The 16,477-nt window shown below is 47.9% G+C and overlaps 1 protein-coding gene across 1 annotated transcript; it reads left to right on the plus strand.

The window, feature by feature from the left end:
• Positions 1-716: 716 nt before the first annotated feature.
• LOC139245159 (max dimerization protein 1-like) lies at positions 717-11,048 on the plus strand. The gene is made up of 4 exons (XM_070871108.1): positions 717-760; positions 1,323-1,437; positions 3,648-3,807; positions 4,684-11,048. Exons 1-4 carry the CDS (start codon positions 717-719, stop codon positions 4,872-4,874), a joined length of 510 nt encoding a protein of 169 aa, XP_070727209.1. The 3' UTR covers positions 4,875-11,048.
• Positions 11,049-16,477: the final 5,429 nt, after the last annotated feature.

Here is a 16,477-nt window from a genome sequence, read left to right on the forward strand (position 1 = left end):
GAAAGAAAGACTTGCATTTATATAGTGCCTTTCACGACCACCAGACGTCTCAAAGTGCTTTACAGCCAATGAAGTATTTTTGGAGTGTGGTCACTGTTGTAATGTAGGAAACGTGGCAGCCAATTTGCACACAGCAAGCTCCCACAAACAGCAATGTGATAATGACCAGATAATCTGTTTTTGTTAGGTTGGTTGAGTGATAAATATTGGCCAGGACATCGGGCATAATTCCCCTGCTCTTCGAAATAATGGCATGGAATCTTTTGCATCCACCTGAGCAAGCAGACGGGGCCTCGGTTTGACGGCACCTCCGACAGTGCAGCTCCCTCAGCACTGCACTGGGCATGTCAGCCTAGTGGGACTTGAACCCACAACCTTCTGACTCCGAGGCGAGAGTGCTGCCCACTGAGCCACAGCTGACACCTAAGAAAGAACTCTGTTTAGATCGGCTCATTTCGCTCCTCGGGACTCCAAAATGCTTCACCAGAAATAAATTGCTTTTGGAAGTGCGATCACTCGAGCCAGTTTGTGCCCAGCAAGGTCCCACAAAGTGATAAGGGAGCCGCTGACTGCTTTGGTTGTGTTTGAGGGAGGGACATTGGCCCCTGCTCTGCTTTAAATCGAACAATGAGAGCCATTACATCCGCCTCAGCGGTCCCATCTGAAAGGTCACACCCCTGACAATGCAGCACTGCACTCGCGTGTCCGCCTAGATTATGTCTTCAATTGCTGCTAGAACCCACGATCTTCTGACTGCAAGGTGAGAGGGCTAACACTGACTCAAGCCCTGCACAGTATAGTATAGTTTTAGGCAGTCCCTCGTATCGAGGCTGACTTGCTTCCACACCAAACAGAGATGAGTTCACAGGTGTTTCAATGAGGGACCTGACAATCTAGGTCCCGAACTACATACTGAAGATGCCTGTGCATGGATCCTTTAAAGTGGGCTGGCCGTTGCACACCGGCCCTGCACAGTTTGGCCTGTGTTCACCAGTAAGCATCACTGCAGCATCTAAAAATGAAAGCCATTGCTTGAATTGTCAGATTGTGCGAAGGACTTGTCATAATAATCATAACAATTTCTTCTGCCGTTGATTTATGGTGTGCTGCATCAAAAGCACCTGCACGTCAGAATCCCATCCTTGAGCACCTTGCAACGTGATCAAAGATGGAGAGGTCTGAGGGGAGGTGGATATAAAGAACTGGTTTGTGTCCCCGTATCATTTGATGATTCATAAATGCCGTTTTTGTTGACGAGTTGTCCTATCAGCTCCGAGGTTGCGAGTTTTTTTTTTAAGTGAAATGCTTTTTCTTTTAACCAGACGGGCCCACCTGCGCCTTTGCTTGGAACGTTTGAAAGAATTGGTCCCAATGGGAGCTGAGAGCACGAGACACACCACACTCAGTTTACTTATGAAAGCCAAATTACATATCAAGGTAAGCAACTAGGAGGGAAATAGTGCATGCACATCAGCCCTGCAGCATCGTTTGTGATACTAGGGAACGAATAACATCATTGACCCCAGCCTGCTGCCCCTCATTCACAGCATTGCTGTTATTCACACATAAGGGCTGGTCCCATTAGATCGTATCAAATTTAACACAACAACAACAACTTGCATTTATATAGCGCCTTTAACGTAGTAAAGCTTCCCAAGATGCTTCACAGAAGTGTTATAAGACAAAACAAATAAATTTGACACCCATAAGAGGAAATTACGGCAGATGACCAAAGGGTCAAAGAGGTAGCTTTTAAGGAGCGTCTTAAAGGAGGAAAGAGAGGCAGAGAGGTTTAGTTAGGGAATTCCAGAGATTGGGGCCCAAACATCTGAAGGCACGGCCACCGATGGTTGAGCGATTATAATCAGGGATGTTCAAGAGTTCAGAATTTGAGGAGCGCAGACATGTGGGGGGTGGGGGGGCGGGGGTGAGGCTGAAAGAGATTACAGGGATAGGGAGGGGCGAGGCCATGGAAGGATTTGTAAACAAGGATGAGAATTTTGGAATCGAGGCGATGCCTAACCAGGAGCCAATGTAGGTCAGCGAGCACCTCACAAAACGCCATTGCGTTCAGACACTGGTTTCCTTGGCTAGACGTTTATCCGGGCAATTGCAGATCAGTTCCACTTTGCACAGCAGACAAAATCATTTCTGATAGAATGACCTACATAGTTACCTGATTTCCCTCTAACTACTAGTGCACTGCACTGCACTGTGATATATCATGGCACCATCCTCAGTGCTGTTAATGTAAAAGAGTATGTGATGACAAATTTCACCAAGTCAATGTCCCGACCCACATTGTCCCATTCGGATTCTGATCTCCAACACCCTTTAGGGGATCGACGGCAAGCAGGAATCCCTTCCCATGACAACAGTCTGGGAACGCACACTAAGGTGGTTTGGTGCCTCCAGTTAGCATTGGCAGAGACTTGGGGCAGGGTATTTGATATCCGAGTCTTGTATCTTTGTGTCGTGCATGGGAGGGGAAGGCAGTAACTCAACAACTAGCAGATGGAATGAAGCTGTGTAAAGCCAAAACTTTCTTGTTGCTGTATGGGTTTCATTTGACATCGGAGTTATACCTTCACAACTCGGAATGTAGGCTAGGGTATCGAGCAATGTGGAGCTTGGGTACAGATCAGCCATGATCTAATTGAATGGCCTCCTCCTGTTCCACGTTGCTTATTTCCTTTCCTCTTCCGTGACCCACGAGTCATGCTAACCTTGCTCGGGAATCCTCCTTCTTCTTGGGCAGTCCCCCAGAGTCGAGGATGACTTGCTTCCACACTAGAATGAGTTCTAAGGTGACTGATGAAACCAATGTGGGATCTACAGTCTCTGTCACAGGTGGGGCAGAGGGTGGTTGGAGGGACGGGTGAGTGGGGTGCTTGGGTTGTCGTGCGCTCCTTCCGCTGTTTGCTCTTGGCTTCCGCGTGCTCCCGAGTGCTCCCGACGAAGAGACTCGGAAGTGTTTGGCGCCTTCTCGGATGCTTCTCCTCCACTTTGAGCCGTCTTGGGCCAGGGATTCCCAAGAGTCGGTGGGTATATTACATATTTTCAAGGAGGCTTTGAGGGTGTCCTTGAAGCGTTTTCTCTGCCCTCCTGGGGCTCGCCTGCCGTGACATGGCTCGGAGCAGAGTGCTTGTTTTGGGAGTCTGCCCGCATGCTAATGTGGCCCGTCCATCGGAGCTGATCAAGCGTGGTCAATGCCTCGATGTTGGCCTGCTCGGGAATACAGAGCTGTTGAACTACCACGGAAGGTGACATCTAGGCTACTTCTTGGTGGTTCTTGAGCAGCGGAGAAAGGCCAAGCTTTTACCTCCAACTCCCTGACTGTGCTCTGCTTACACGGATAGTCTGTTGTTTGACTGCTTGGGCCTGGTGAACCACAGGGTTGTCATGTTGGAGCAACCTAACTGTGCCAGGGGAAGTATTTGACACTGTCGCAAAGGAGCAGATCTGCCGATCTGTTTCTTAGGAGGAATTCTCGCACCATATCTGGCCGCTCGACTAGGAAGTTGAAAATGCATCATGCCACCTGTTATCAAGGCAAGCGCAATGACCTGAGAGAACTCTGTGTGACAAGCCCCTGTTCTATCAGCCAGTGTGAATGTACATAACCAAAGTATGTGTTTCCTTCTCAGACACTTGAAGAAGGTGACAGAAGGGCACTCCATCAGATCGATCAGCTACAACGGGAACAACGGCACTTGAAGCGGCAGCTGGAACTGTTTAACGTTGAGAGGACGCGGGTGGATAGTGTAGGGTCAACCGTTTCTTCAGACAGATCCGATTCTGATCAAGGTACATCTAAAGGCAGAGCATACATTTGCTGCAGAAGCATTGTCTGTGGGTTAGGCATGATAGAGTTACTTCTGACGGTGCGTCCGGTGATATTGATTGAATTCTTAATGACATGGCTGTGAAATTGCTTCAGGCATAAATAGGAGCGTTTTTAAGGTTTGCGTTTTGTCCGTCGTGTCGTCGCTTAGCAACAAACAAGCGATGGCACCCATCAACTACTCTTTGTTTTAATGTCTGGGTGAGGTGAGTGAGACTTGGGCGTTTTCTTTTGCCAAAGTCCTGTAAAGTGACTCAAGCACTTTGTGGTTGAAAGTCTTGAATAGTTCAGCTGGGCATGAGCTACAGATGGGATTATTACAGAGCATTGCATCAGCCCAGCTTTAGGAGCAGTGACTTCAGGTCGAGTCGGAGTGGTTAACAGCGGGCGCACTCCATTTACATTTGGGACCTCGGAAGGGGCACTTCGGGAGAATGTTGGTCACCATGCTGTTAGCAATTTGTGAAACCCATCATCGAGCAAAATAGGGAGATAGGACAACAGAGCAACCTCCTGAAGGCTGAATCTGCAAAAACAGTTCCCACCTACCATTGGGGGAAATGCTGGTGTTGTCATTTTTCCAATCTGTGCAGGAACCCACAGACTTAACAGCCAGGCTCATTACCGAGTTAGGCCTCAAATCATTTCCCGTAAACATGCGTACTTTAAAAAAAAAAATGACCAACTATATTTTCTGCAGACACAAAATGAAGGTATTTGTTTGCAACAGTTGCAATAAAAATGAGAGTGGATTCTAAAATGGTTGCATGAGCAAAAATGGAGGGCAGCATTTCTGTCTGCCTTTGGCCCTAAAAGGTGATTGTTTTTGTTTCCTGCAGAGGAGCTGGATGTGGATGTGGAGAGCACGGAGTACCTGACGGGAGAGCTGGACTGGAGCAATAGCAGTGTGAGTGACTCTGATGAGCAGATCAGTGTGAGGAGCGGCTGCAGTGACGAGGGCTACTTCAGTACTGGCATCAAGCGAATGAAACTGCTCCCCGCCCCTCACAAGACCCACACCAGCCTATAAGGCAAGCCAGTCCAGTCGGAAACTCCTTTCACGCGACGCATTGCTACTCCATGGTTGGACTTGGTGTTCAGTAGCACAACATGTCTTTTTTCTACCACTCCCCCACCCCACCCCATTCACCACGCATTATTGCCTCCTCCTACTTCAAAGATGCCCTGAAGAAAATGCTTGTCGTTTTAAGAATGGACACCGGATTGGAGGGAGAGCAGCGAACATCTCTCTGAAGGCACGTCTCATATATCCGCAGGTCTAGCTTTTCTTTAATGTGCTCGCTCTTGCACACGTCTTCGTTCTTTCACTTGTCCCACCAAACCCCCCCCCCCCCCCGCCCTTTCCTAATTACACCTGGAGGCACTTTGAATGCTTGCGTGCGTGTCGGGACTGAGAGCTGTTACACAGCTGCAAGAGTATCACACCGGCTGCTGCATCACGGCACATGTTAGTCTGTAAACAACTTTCACGAAGGGCCTCTGACTGGCCATTTAGGGTGACCCTGGTCTAGTCTTACTCACATTTTCAAGTTTAAGCTTGTTTATGACGCGAGCGAGGTTACCTCATGTTTTCAACAAATTCAGCATAACTTTTTAGAGCAAAAATGCATCAACTTTTATATAAATCTTAATATGTATGAATGAATATGGGTTTATTTATAACATTGTTTGTTATAAATCAATAATGGGTAATATCGTGCGTTTTGTTTGGATTGGGTGCCCCTCCCCTCCCCTGTCCCTGCATGTAGTCATTCTTGCTCGAGGTCAACAACAGAATGATGAAACCCATTCACGGAACAGACGTTGGAAACCCTGTGCGGAAACCTGTCTTTAAATATTAAACTGTCCATGTCCGAGAGGCCTCCTGACAAAAAACACAAGAAAGCTGCACTTTGAAGATGTTTTGTCTGAATTCGCTGTCACTAACCTGCCTGGGGATTCTCCAAAGTCCATCTGCGTTCCAAGATTGCCTCAAATCCCAATGTGAAGGATTTTGGAAATGTTGGCACCATAAATTTCTCCAGTGACTGTAAATATACCGTTTCCATTTTGATTTGAAGTGGAGTCTCAGACTCTGGATCTTTTTGTGATGTATTGTGCCTTCTGAGTTTTGTAAAAGTTCTAGGCCTGTGTTTTGTTCCTCGGGGTGGCCCCTCCCATACTCTTGGGAGGGGCCACGCCCCAAGTGGCCCATGTTAAATTTATCCTGGCAATGTGGATGAAGAATCTGGCTGTTCCACAGGATAAGGCAATCTAAGCACACGTGGGAGGGTAAACAAGAGTGCTGGGTAGGCGGAACTAGAACTCGGTTGACGTTGGGCTGCATGATGCTCGGGATCCATGCAGCCCCACAATCACCCGCACATTACCCGTTACCCGTGCCACCGGCAATATCTGTCCGAGTCCCCGTTCTGTATTCACTTTATGCTAAGCCGGTCTTCTCGAATCACGGGTCTCGAGCTGACGCTCCTCACCAGCTCCAGCGCCTGTTTCCCATTCCTGCTGCAATGCCGGAGAGGTAACAGCAACTTGTTGGATGCACAAACCACTGGTGTTAAATGGAGCGTGCGTATAATAAATCTCAGTGCTCTGATTCAGTTAGTCTGGAAGCCCGAGCTTACCCCATCGCGCCGTAGTACTCTTGTGAAAATAGACAAATGCACTTGATGTTGGTGAGCTGACTGTTTACTATTTATGCTGAGCAGGCCAAACTCCAATTTACATTTGTCTTAGAGAGAAGTGAAGGTATCCTGGCTTTTCAATATAATTCTCTCCGTAGCTTGTTTTGAATCGATTTTCTTGTTATCCAGTCCTTATAATCTCATTGTTTCTTTACCCATCCACGTACTGTGTAAAGCAATACTTGCTCCTTTTCCTGTTTGAAGACAGTACACTTGTAAATTCTCAGCCACGTGTACAAGTACTTGTGTTTTTAGGCCCCTGTACTCGGTGAGCAAGTCAGAAGGCCTGTTCTTGTGTTACTGAAAAGCTCAGTTTTGTCTTTGCACTCCTTGTGATCGCTGCACTCAGAACACCTTCACTTGACAGCAGTTCCAATGCAGGTTCTGGTTGTTAGTAATAATTAGAAGCCAAATGAGCGCTCGATTCAAAAAGAGCGCAACTGGTGCAAAGGGTTAGTTGCAGTTTTAAAGAAACGATGCCCTTTCTCAACAACACAGACACAGCTGGTAATTTACCCGAGTGGCAGGCCACGTGTACCCATGTGTTGCTTGTGGCAACAGTTCAATTAGTAACACTTTTGTAACAGTCGTACAAAAAAACGCATATCGAAGTTGGTGTCTCTGAGACCTGCTTGTTGCAACCAGCAAACATCTGTCACAATAATAACTGCTAGATTCTCTCTCCAGCCTGTATCAGGGCATTTCTCTTCAGGGCCACCAGCCTCGGTCCGCAAAGGCAGCTGAGCAAAGTGTCTGGGTGACGGCACAGGAACGAGACCAGTATTCAACGCGAACCCTCGTGCTGCTGATGTGCTGTGTTTTGAGCACCATGGTGCCACACCTGAGGCTTTGCCAGGGCTGGCACCGTGCACGTTGCACACTTGGTGCCAGCCCAGACTCACTGGGGCAAAAGGCTGATCACCCATCTGTTGCAGCTGGAGCAAAGCCCGCCCACTGTTTGTGTTATCTTCCCTGCGCTCACATCCGCTCTCCACAATCAAAGTATGTCAGGAGGCTGGGCAATTACTGAGTGTGCTTGTGAAGCTCTTCCGCTTTCCAACTCTTAACACCCCCCCCCTGCCCTCATTGCACAGGGCCGTTACCCACCCTGTCCCCATTGCACGCACAGGGCCGTTACCCCACCCTGCCCTCATTGCACAGGGCCGTTACCCACCCTGTCCCCATTGCACAGGGCCATTACCCCCTTGCCCACATTGCACAGGGAGTAACCTTAACTGCACTTATCTGTGAATGGTGCCTGCACTGAACCCAGCTACAGCACTGCCCCCAGCAGTCTCAGTGATTGCCCTGGCTAAACAGTGAGAACAGTGAACCCCCAACATACAAGCACCTGTGAAGATGTCGGCTATTGCCCCCGGCACCATAACTGTAGCATTAATAGCTCACTGAATCCCTCGGGGAGGCAGGGATTGTACGTACAAAGCTCTCCCAGCATAAGGGGAACCAAGTGGCAGGCACAGAAACTCCGCCCAGAGGTGTGTCTGCCATTACTGATCACATCAGTATAAATTTATTTTCTTAAATTTGTGGCCAGTGATTTGGTACAATGTTTACACCTGCTGAGCATTGGCACATTGTACCGATGGTGTCACTCTGCCGAGCAGAACATTACATGACGGTTTTATTTCCGAAATGGTCATCTGTTTCCAGCCACACCGCCCGTTTTTCTAGATTGAGTTTCTAATTGTGTATGTGATGCATCAACCCCCTGTCCCATAATTGCACTATTCTCTTCCTCACTAATCTTGGGCACGTAAGAACTTTTCTACTTGAAACTGTAGAATGTTTTTCCGTTGCATCGCTGATTGATGAGGTCAAATTTAAATGAATGCATCAAAAAAAAAATCAACGTTATTCCATGCTGTCGCTGGGTTTAAAGCTGCAGGAAATACTTCCCGCCTTCGAGAACCGTCCACTTGAATTCGCCCTCACTTTAAACTGCTCCCATTGTTAACCTCACCATCTAACCTGTAACCACCAGTACTTCACCATATTGTTATAGAGGTGGAGTCACTGCGTCCAGACACACAGCAGAATCTATAGCTGTATGGTGGGTACTAAAAATGCCTGCAGCGTGCCGTGTGTACATTTTGCACTGACATGATATACGCCATGATGAATTTTCCCAACCAAAATGCACTATCCACATAATAAATTGAACAGTGCAAGTCTGGTGGGGGTGGGTGGGGAGGGGGTACAAGACCCAGTTTGTTTTTTGTGCAGATTGCAATCACAAAATGTCTTCGCCTTTTGTGGAGTGGACTTTTTCTCCCCCTGAAGTATCTGTCGCTGTGTAAACAAGACCAGCTCGTGGTCGGGGGAAAAGCCTGCCTATTTTATATCTGAATTGACCGTTGTTGAAGTGCAGTACAAAATGCTGTGGAGCACTGCGAGGAATATATGATGGATTTATACCGTTTCATAATGGTGAAATTGTGCCTTCTCCCCTGTTGCATTTTAATACTGAAATTTGTACATGCCATCCTCCTCAGTTTGTCCATTTAAAATGGACAGTGAGCATGTTTCTGGGTCAGTTCACCAGTCCTCTTTTAATAATAATAAACTCTCAGGTTTTAACACTGACTATACCTGATAAACAGACTCGACCGTGCTGGTTTAGATTGGACTCTGGCCTAATTGCTATCAGTAATTTAGTTGCTGATGCAATAATGTGACCGAATACTTCAGAGTTGACTCATACCTGTTTTTGTAAATGTTGCACTTGCTGTGTAGACTGATGGATTTAAGAATACCAAAATCCTTGTATGTTCTTGGGCATGTCAGGTCTGCGGGTCTGTTGTGAATGCTCTAGTCAATCTTTCATCGTGCTGTACAAGGGGAGTGGGGACCACTTGTGCTCCAGGTGAAGCAGGGTTAGACAGCGGGGGCCAGGGAAGTGGGGGGAACGGGGAGTGTGTAACTTAGTCCCCATTTTGCAGTCATACAGTCTCGCCTTCATTTAATTTTTCCATTCTAAAATTCCAATGTCCACATTTAGAACAGAAACAGCCTCCAAACCAGTCACTATAATTACACCCTCCTGCCAATGGCAGTTTGCAATCACTAATAATTGCTGTGTAACCGGATTCAGGAAGCAATGAGAAGAAGCGCTTGTCTCTTCAGCAGCCAAGGAATCCAGTTCCAAACTGGCTTCATCTGTTCATCTTCAAAAACATTCTGAAATCACATAAGTCATCAGTGCCAGCACGTGTAGACAATCCAACAACTTGCAGTCAGTCCTGTTTTGTCAGCTAGTTGTAAGCCAATACTTGGTGTCAAGTAGTCTACATGGTGTCTCGGTCAGCTTAACCTACAGAGTGCTACATTAGAGAAATAGTGAGGAAAGGAATCTCTTTGTGGCAGCGGGAATGTGCCGTGTTTCTCCCAAGTTCCTCCAGAAATCCTATTGCTTTCTGGCTGGCAAACTCCCTGGAGGAATTGGCACAGGCACAGCTTAAAGACCAGACGAGCAGAAACGAACAATCTGCCGAGTGCCTGCGAACATACATCTCCGTGGCTTTGGTAAACTCTGATCCAGCTATTTTAATATTGCCTTCAGTCTGGCTGTCTTCCAGTTCCTACGACAGACTTTATCCCTTTTATCAGCCTTTCAAAGCCTGCATTTAAAAATAAAACCTCCACACCGAAGCAAGTTTGCTTACCGGTGAGAGTTCATCGTCACTTGTGGGAGGTGCAAGATTATGGATGCAGCAATGGGGGATGGGGAGGAGGACTAATGGGATTCATTTTGAAAGCACAATGAATGGACTTAGAATTTTGACTTGCTGCATTTGAGGCTAAGCTCCATGTTTGTACTTTCTCCACATCCTGTTGTTGCACCAAACAGCATCTGTGGCAGGGGCAGGAACTGCTGCCGGGACTCCTTAAGGCCAAGCTGGAGCCAGATCCCTCATCTCAGTCGGTGCACACCTCCTGGTCTCTGCATGGTTCCGATCGGGATCAGGATTTTGGGGAGCTGCAACTGTGATCCGAGGCGATCTGCTCACTAACCACATTGGCCATCGTATAAATCTATTCGGTTAGCCTTGGGCCTAGTAGAAATAGCTGTTCCCCAGTTAACCCCATTGGTTTCAATCCAGGCTGCAGGTCCTCTCCCTAACTGATATCCCTTCCCAGTAATCTTCCCCCTTCCTCCCTCTGCCAAACCTGTGATCATGAGAAACTGGATCAGTTGGAAAAAATGAACTTTTAAACGCGTGATGACGCTACAAGTACGAGCCTGTACAAGGGGTCGACAGAGGGAAGGGCACAATTCTTTATTTTTTACATTCTGATTATTGTAATTACTGTGTATTTTTCCCCCTCTGTCAAGACCATACAGTGTTGCTTATTATTCCAGGCAGCACGTGTGTTTTTAGACTATTGTATGTGTTAGAAGACATGTTGCTGTGTGTATGTATACTTAATGTATTGTTCAACTGTTGTATAAAATTAAAAAAAAAACACAATTTATTTCATTATTCTATTGTCCCCGTTGTGATGTGTAAGTAGTGGTGTGATTTTTGTACTCCACAATTAGAGTTCCTTATCTCCAGTCCTCTCTCTGGTTCAGTGGCACAGTCTTCTACTGCAGACTTAACAATCCCAGCACTGCTGCCCACTTGGGGAGCACGAAGTGGGTTGCAAACAAAACTGTCCTTTTTCATTCACTAACTGATCCTTGCTGGTTTTCCAGGTACAGAGCACGTACACGGCAGAATCAAAGTTCCTCCTGTACAGACGTCCGTGAGCACGTAGGGGGAGCCGGCTTAGAGTTTGGATTTCACCACCTGAGGTTGGTTCCAATCCAACCCGAATTGCAGGCATCGTCCCAGTAATCTTCCCTTGCATTTATGTAGCGTCTTATCTCCTGGCTGTAAAGGTCCGAAATGAAATGAGTTTTGGTAAGTCGTACGAACGTGCAAAATGGACGGGCAGGAAAAGGCCAGCCATCAAGCCTGCCCCACACTACCATGGCTGGCCATGCTCTGGTAAAAGAGCTGCCTAACATCCAGTCTGTTCCTACTACTTCTTCAAGCTTGAGTGGGCAAAGGCCTACAGTACAAAGCCATCAATAATTGCCAATATCACCCCGTGAGGCGAGGGGATAGTGACTGTAGGAAATGGAAAAGTTGTTCCAATTGCTCATCGTCATCATAGGCAGTCCCTCGCAATCGAGAAAGACTTGCTTCCACTCTTAAAATGAGTCCTTAGGTGACTGAACAGTCCAATACGAGAACCACAGACCCTGTCACAGGTGGGACAAATAGTCGTTGAGGGAAGGGGTGGGTGGGACAGGTTTGCCGCACGCTCCTTCCGCTGCCTGTGCTTGATTTCTGCATGCTCTCGGCAACGAGAGTTGAGGTGCTCAGTGCCCTCCCTCCACTTCCTCCACTTAGGGCGGTCTTGGGCCAGGGACTCCCAGGTGTCAGTGGGGGTGTCACACTTTATCAGGGAGGCTTTGAGGGTGTCCTTGTAATGTTTCCTCTGCCCACCTTTGGCTCGTTTGCCATGAAGGAGTTCCGAGTAGAGCGCTTGCCTAGGGAGTCTCGTGTCAGACATGCAAACAATGTGGCCTGCCCAGCGGAGCTGATCAAGTGGTACAGTGCTTCAATGCTGGGGATGTTAGCCTGGTCGAGGACGCTAACGTTGGTGCGTCTGTCTCCCAGGGGATTTGTAGGATCTTGCGGAGACATCGTTGGTGGTATTTCTCCAGCGACTTGAGGTGTCTACTGTACATGGCCTACGTCTCTGAGCCATACAGGAGGGCGGGTATCACTACAGCCCTGCAGACCATGAGCTTGGTGGCAGTTTTCAGGGCCTGGTCTTCAAACACTCTTTTCCTCAGACGGCCGAAGGCTGTCCTGGCGCACTGGAGGCGATGTTGAATCTCGTTGTCGATGCCTGCTCTTGTTAATAGGAGGCTCTCGAGGTATGGGAAGTGGTCCACGTTGTCCAGGGCTGTGCTGTGGACCTTGATGACTGGGGGGCGGGGCAGTGCTGTGCGGCGAGGACAGGCTGGTGGCGGACCTTTGTCTTACGGATGTTTAGCGTAAGGCCCATGCTTTCGTACGCCTCGGTAAATACATCACCTGTGTCCTGGAGTTCAGCCTCTGAATGTGCACAGACAGTACGGTACGGGTTGAGTGGGGGGGCAACGTGGGGTTAGGGCTGAGGCTTGTTGGTGTGGAGTTGTGAAAGCTTTACTCAGCTTCTGGCTGTGCTGTACTGACCCGGATGTGCTTACTGCTCACATTTGGGTGCCTCAAATGGGAAAAGTTCTATTCCCAGCACTAACATCCCTCATCTTAATGAGCAGAAGAATTAAGAGTTGATGCAGCGTTATGCATCCAGACATAAGTGTCTTTGGTCCAAGCGCAGTGGGTGTACAAGCTGGTGTACAAAGTTAGTGTACAAGCAGCCCATTCAAACTGGTGTGTCCACACTTGGGTTGTAGTGATCTTGTGTTGGGTCTCAAGGGACTGTTCTAGCTTGGTTCATTGCTGCAGGCACCACTGAATAGGCCACTATGCACAGGTTCCTTGAGGGTCTATTTACAGTATTAATGCATCACTGACACATTACTGCTCAAACTCAAGAACATGATAACCAAAGTGACCTCAAGTTTTGAGACCCATCTCAATTACAATTGTGAAATGCTTTGTTGAAGGTACAACAGATGAGGACGAACGGTATATTCCGAAGCATCCGTGTAGACTTTCTCCTCATTTGAAATTCAACCGTTGCTGCAAAGCTTTTTTTTTAGATCAACCTCTTGTCGCTGTTCAGCCATGTCTGCAAAGTCACAAATGACATCCTTTGTGACCGTGACAAAGGCAAACTATCCCTCCTCGTCCTTCTTGACTTATCTGCAGCCTTTGACACGGTTGACCACTCTATCCTTCTCCAATGCCTCTCCACCGTCGTCCAGCTGGGTGGGACTGCACTCGCCTGGTTCCGTTCTTATCTATCTAATCGTAGCCAGGGAATCTCCTGCAATGGCTTCTCTTCCCGCCCCCACATCGCTACCTCTGGTGTCCCACAAGGATCTATCTCTGGCCCCCTCCTATTTCTCATCCATGTGCTGACCCTTGGCGACGTCATCCGAAAACGCAGCGTCAGTTTCCACATGTACGCTGATGACACCCAGCTCTACCTCACCAACACTTCTCTCGACCCCTCCACAGTCTCAAAATTGTCAGACTGCTTGTCCGACATCCAGTTCTGGATGAGCAGAAATTTTCTCCAATTGAATATTAGGAAGACTGAAGCCATTGTTTTCGGTCCCCGCCACAAACTCCGTTCTCTCTCCCCAACTTCTGTCTAAGGCCGAACCAGACTGTTCGCAACCTTGGCGTCATATTTGACCCTAAAATGAGCTTTCAACCACATATCCGCAGCATAACTAAGACCGCCTATTTCCGCAGTTGAAGCCCTTATCCTTGCTTTTATTACCTCTAGACGTGACTATTTCAACACACTCCTGGCTGGCCTCCCACATTCTACCCTAAGTAAACTAGAGATGATCCAAAACTCGGCTGCCGTGTCCTAACTTGCACCAAGTCCCGCTCCCCCATCACCCCTGTGCTCGCTGACCTACATTGGCTCCCGGTTAAGCAATGCCTCAATTTCAAAATTCTCATCCTTATTTTCAAATCCCTCCATGGCCTTGCCCTCCCTATCTCTGTAATCTCCTTCAGCCTCACAAACCCTTTATATGTCTGTACTCCTCTAATTCTGCCCTCTTGAGTATCCCTGATTATAATCGTTCAACCATTGGTGGCCGTGTCCTCTGTTGCCAAGGCCCCAAGCTCTGGAACTCCCTGCCTAAGCCCCTCTCCGCCTCTCTAACTCTCTTTCCTCCATCAAGGCGCTCCTTAAAACCTACCTCTTTGACCAAGCTTTTTCTCACCTGCCTTAATTTCTCCTTATGTGGTTTGGTGTCAATTTTTTAATCTCATAATACTCCTGTGAAGCGCCTTGGGACGTTTCACTGCGTTAAAGGCGCTATGTAAATACAAGTAGCTGTTCTTTGGCTTGCAGTGTGTCGCGCTGTATTGTAAAATTCCCCTTTTTATATGGCATCTTGCACGTGACTGTTTCACCACATTGCTAATGTTAGTTGGATAATCAGTGTATTTGATCTTGCATTACATCAAGTTTGTACAGGCACAGTTTTAGGCTCTCTGAGTTGGTTGACTTCCTAAAAGAAAGCCATATATTTATGTAGTGTCTTTCCTGACCTCGGGACATCCCAAATGCTTCAGTCAATGAAGTGCGTTGTGAAATGCAGTCACTGTTATAATGTCGGAAGCGCGGCAGCCACTGTGCACACAGCAAGCTCCCACAAGCAGCAATGTGCTAATGAGCAGATCATCTCTTTTTAGGTGTTGGTTGAGGGATAAATATTAGCCCAGAACTTCTCTGCTCTTCGGATCGTTTACGTCCATCTGAGAGGGGGAGGACTGTGCCTCGCTTTAACGTCTCATCCAAAGGATACCACCTGTGCCAGTGCAGCTGGAGGAAGATTCTGAGAGGAGATCTTATATAGTCACTCTCCCTTGGTTATTTCCCCTGCTCCTGTGGTACTGAGGGCAATTCCTTGTATTGGGAGTGGGGTGGGGGCTGTTCAGAGTACTCTTGCAGATACTGGCATATGGTTCCATTCCTACCAGCCCCCCCCCCCCCACACACCTTGCCCAATTGAGCATCCCTGGCTGCCTCTGATGCCAACACACGCAAGTCTCCTGGTAATTATGAGATCGAAATTTAAAAGGAGTAACCCCGATTAACGTCATCGCCCTCTTCTCCCTCCAGGGCCTCCGAGGCAACTGGCTCCCTGGCTGCCGTGAGGGAGGTTGAATTTCAGGCCAAGAATGAGTCAGACTGTACCGAGGGTAAGTGAGGGATGTTGTAACTGAGAGTGCGAGCCTGCATCAAGCTGGATTAAAGCACGCAGCATTCCTGAGCCCCTCCAACCACACAGACCAGTAGGTTGCCGTTCCAGCACAAAAGCCAGCGGGGAAGTTCATTGCTCCCACTCTCATCATGGGGTGGTTGCTTCGCTTTGTGTGAGAGTCTCTTCAATTTTACAGCTGCCCACAACTTGCATGTGCTGAGTGTCTTTCCCATTAATACAGTCAAGCTGTACTGACAACTTAAACACCTCGCTGCTCAGGTGCCCTTTGTACCAGCCCGAGCTTTCAAGCCTCAAGCAGCTTACTCACTTTCAGACGGCCCGCCCACAAAGTGCTCTTTCAACTATTTTAGTTGTATCAGTGCTCAAAGTGCCCCCCCCTGCAAAATGCTCTTTCATGCTTGTAAAACTGTGAACAGCTGCCCAACTGGAGAACTGTCGATGGTTTGACGGGAACATCAAACACACGTGAACAATAAAGGGACACTCAGACCTTTTATGATACAGATCTGATGGCAATTTCAGGCGGATAATCCTTGAAGAGTGAGAATATGTCGGCCAGTGTGTAACAAAGTGTTTAACAACAGGCAGCTGACTGCTTGCCTGTGCTGCACAGGGGAACGCACACACAGAGCAGCTCAGTTTGAAGGGGTGAAGATTGGAAACTTCAGTCAACCAGCTATCTTCAATCCCCGAGTCCAGCAAGAAAGAACTTTCATGTCCTCAGGATGCCCCTAAACACTTTGCAGCCAATGAAGTACTTTCAGCTGTTGTGTAGACAAATGCAGCAGTGAGTTTGATAATGTTGATTTGAGATCCTACAAATCTCCTGGGAGGACAGACGCACCAACATTAGTGTCCTTGTGTCCAGGCAAATATCCCCAGCATTGAAGCACTGACCACACTTGATCAGCTCCGCTGGGCAGGCCACATAGTTCGCATGCCAGACACTAGACTCCCAAAGCAAGCGCTCTACTCGGAACTCCTTCACGG

Source organism: Pristiophorus japonicus, unplaced genomic scaffold (assembly GCF_044704955.1).
Source record: "Pristiophorus japonicus isolate sPriJap1 unplaced genomic scaffold, sPriJap1.hap1 HAP1_SCAFFOLD_2116, whole genome shotgun sequence".
In the NCBI taxonomy this organism is placed as follows: Eukaryota; Metazoa; Chordata; class Chondrichthyes; family Pristiophoridae; genus Pristiophorus; species Pristiophorus japonicus.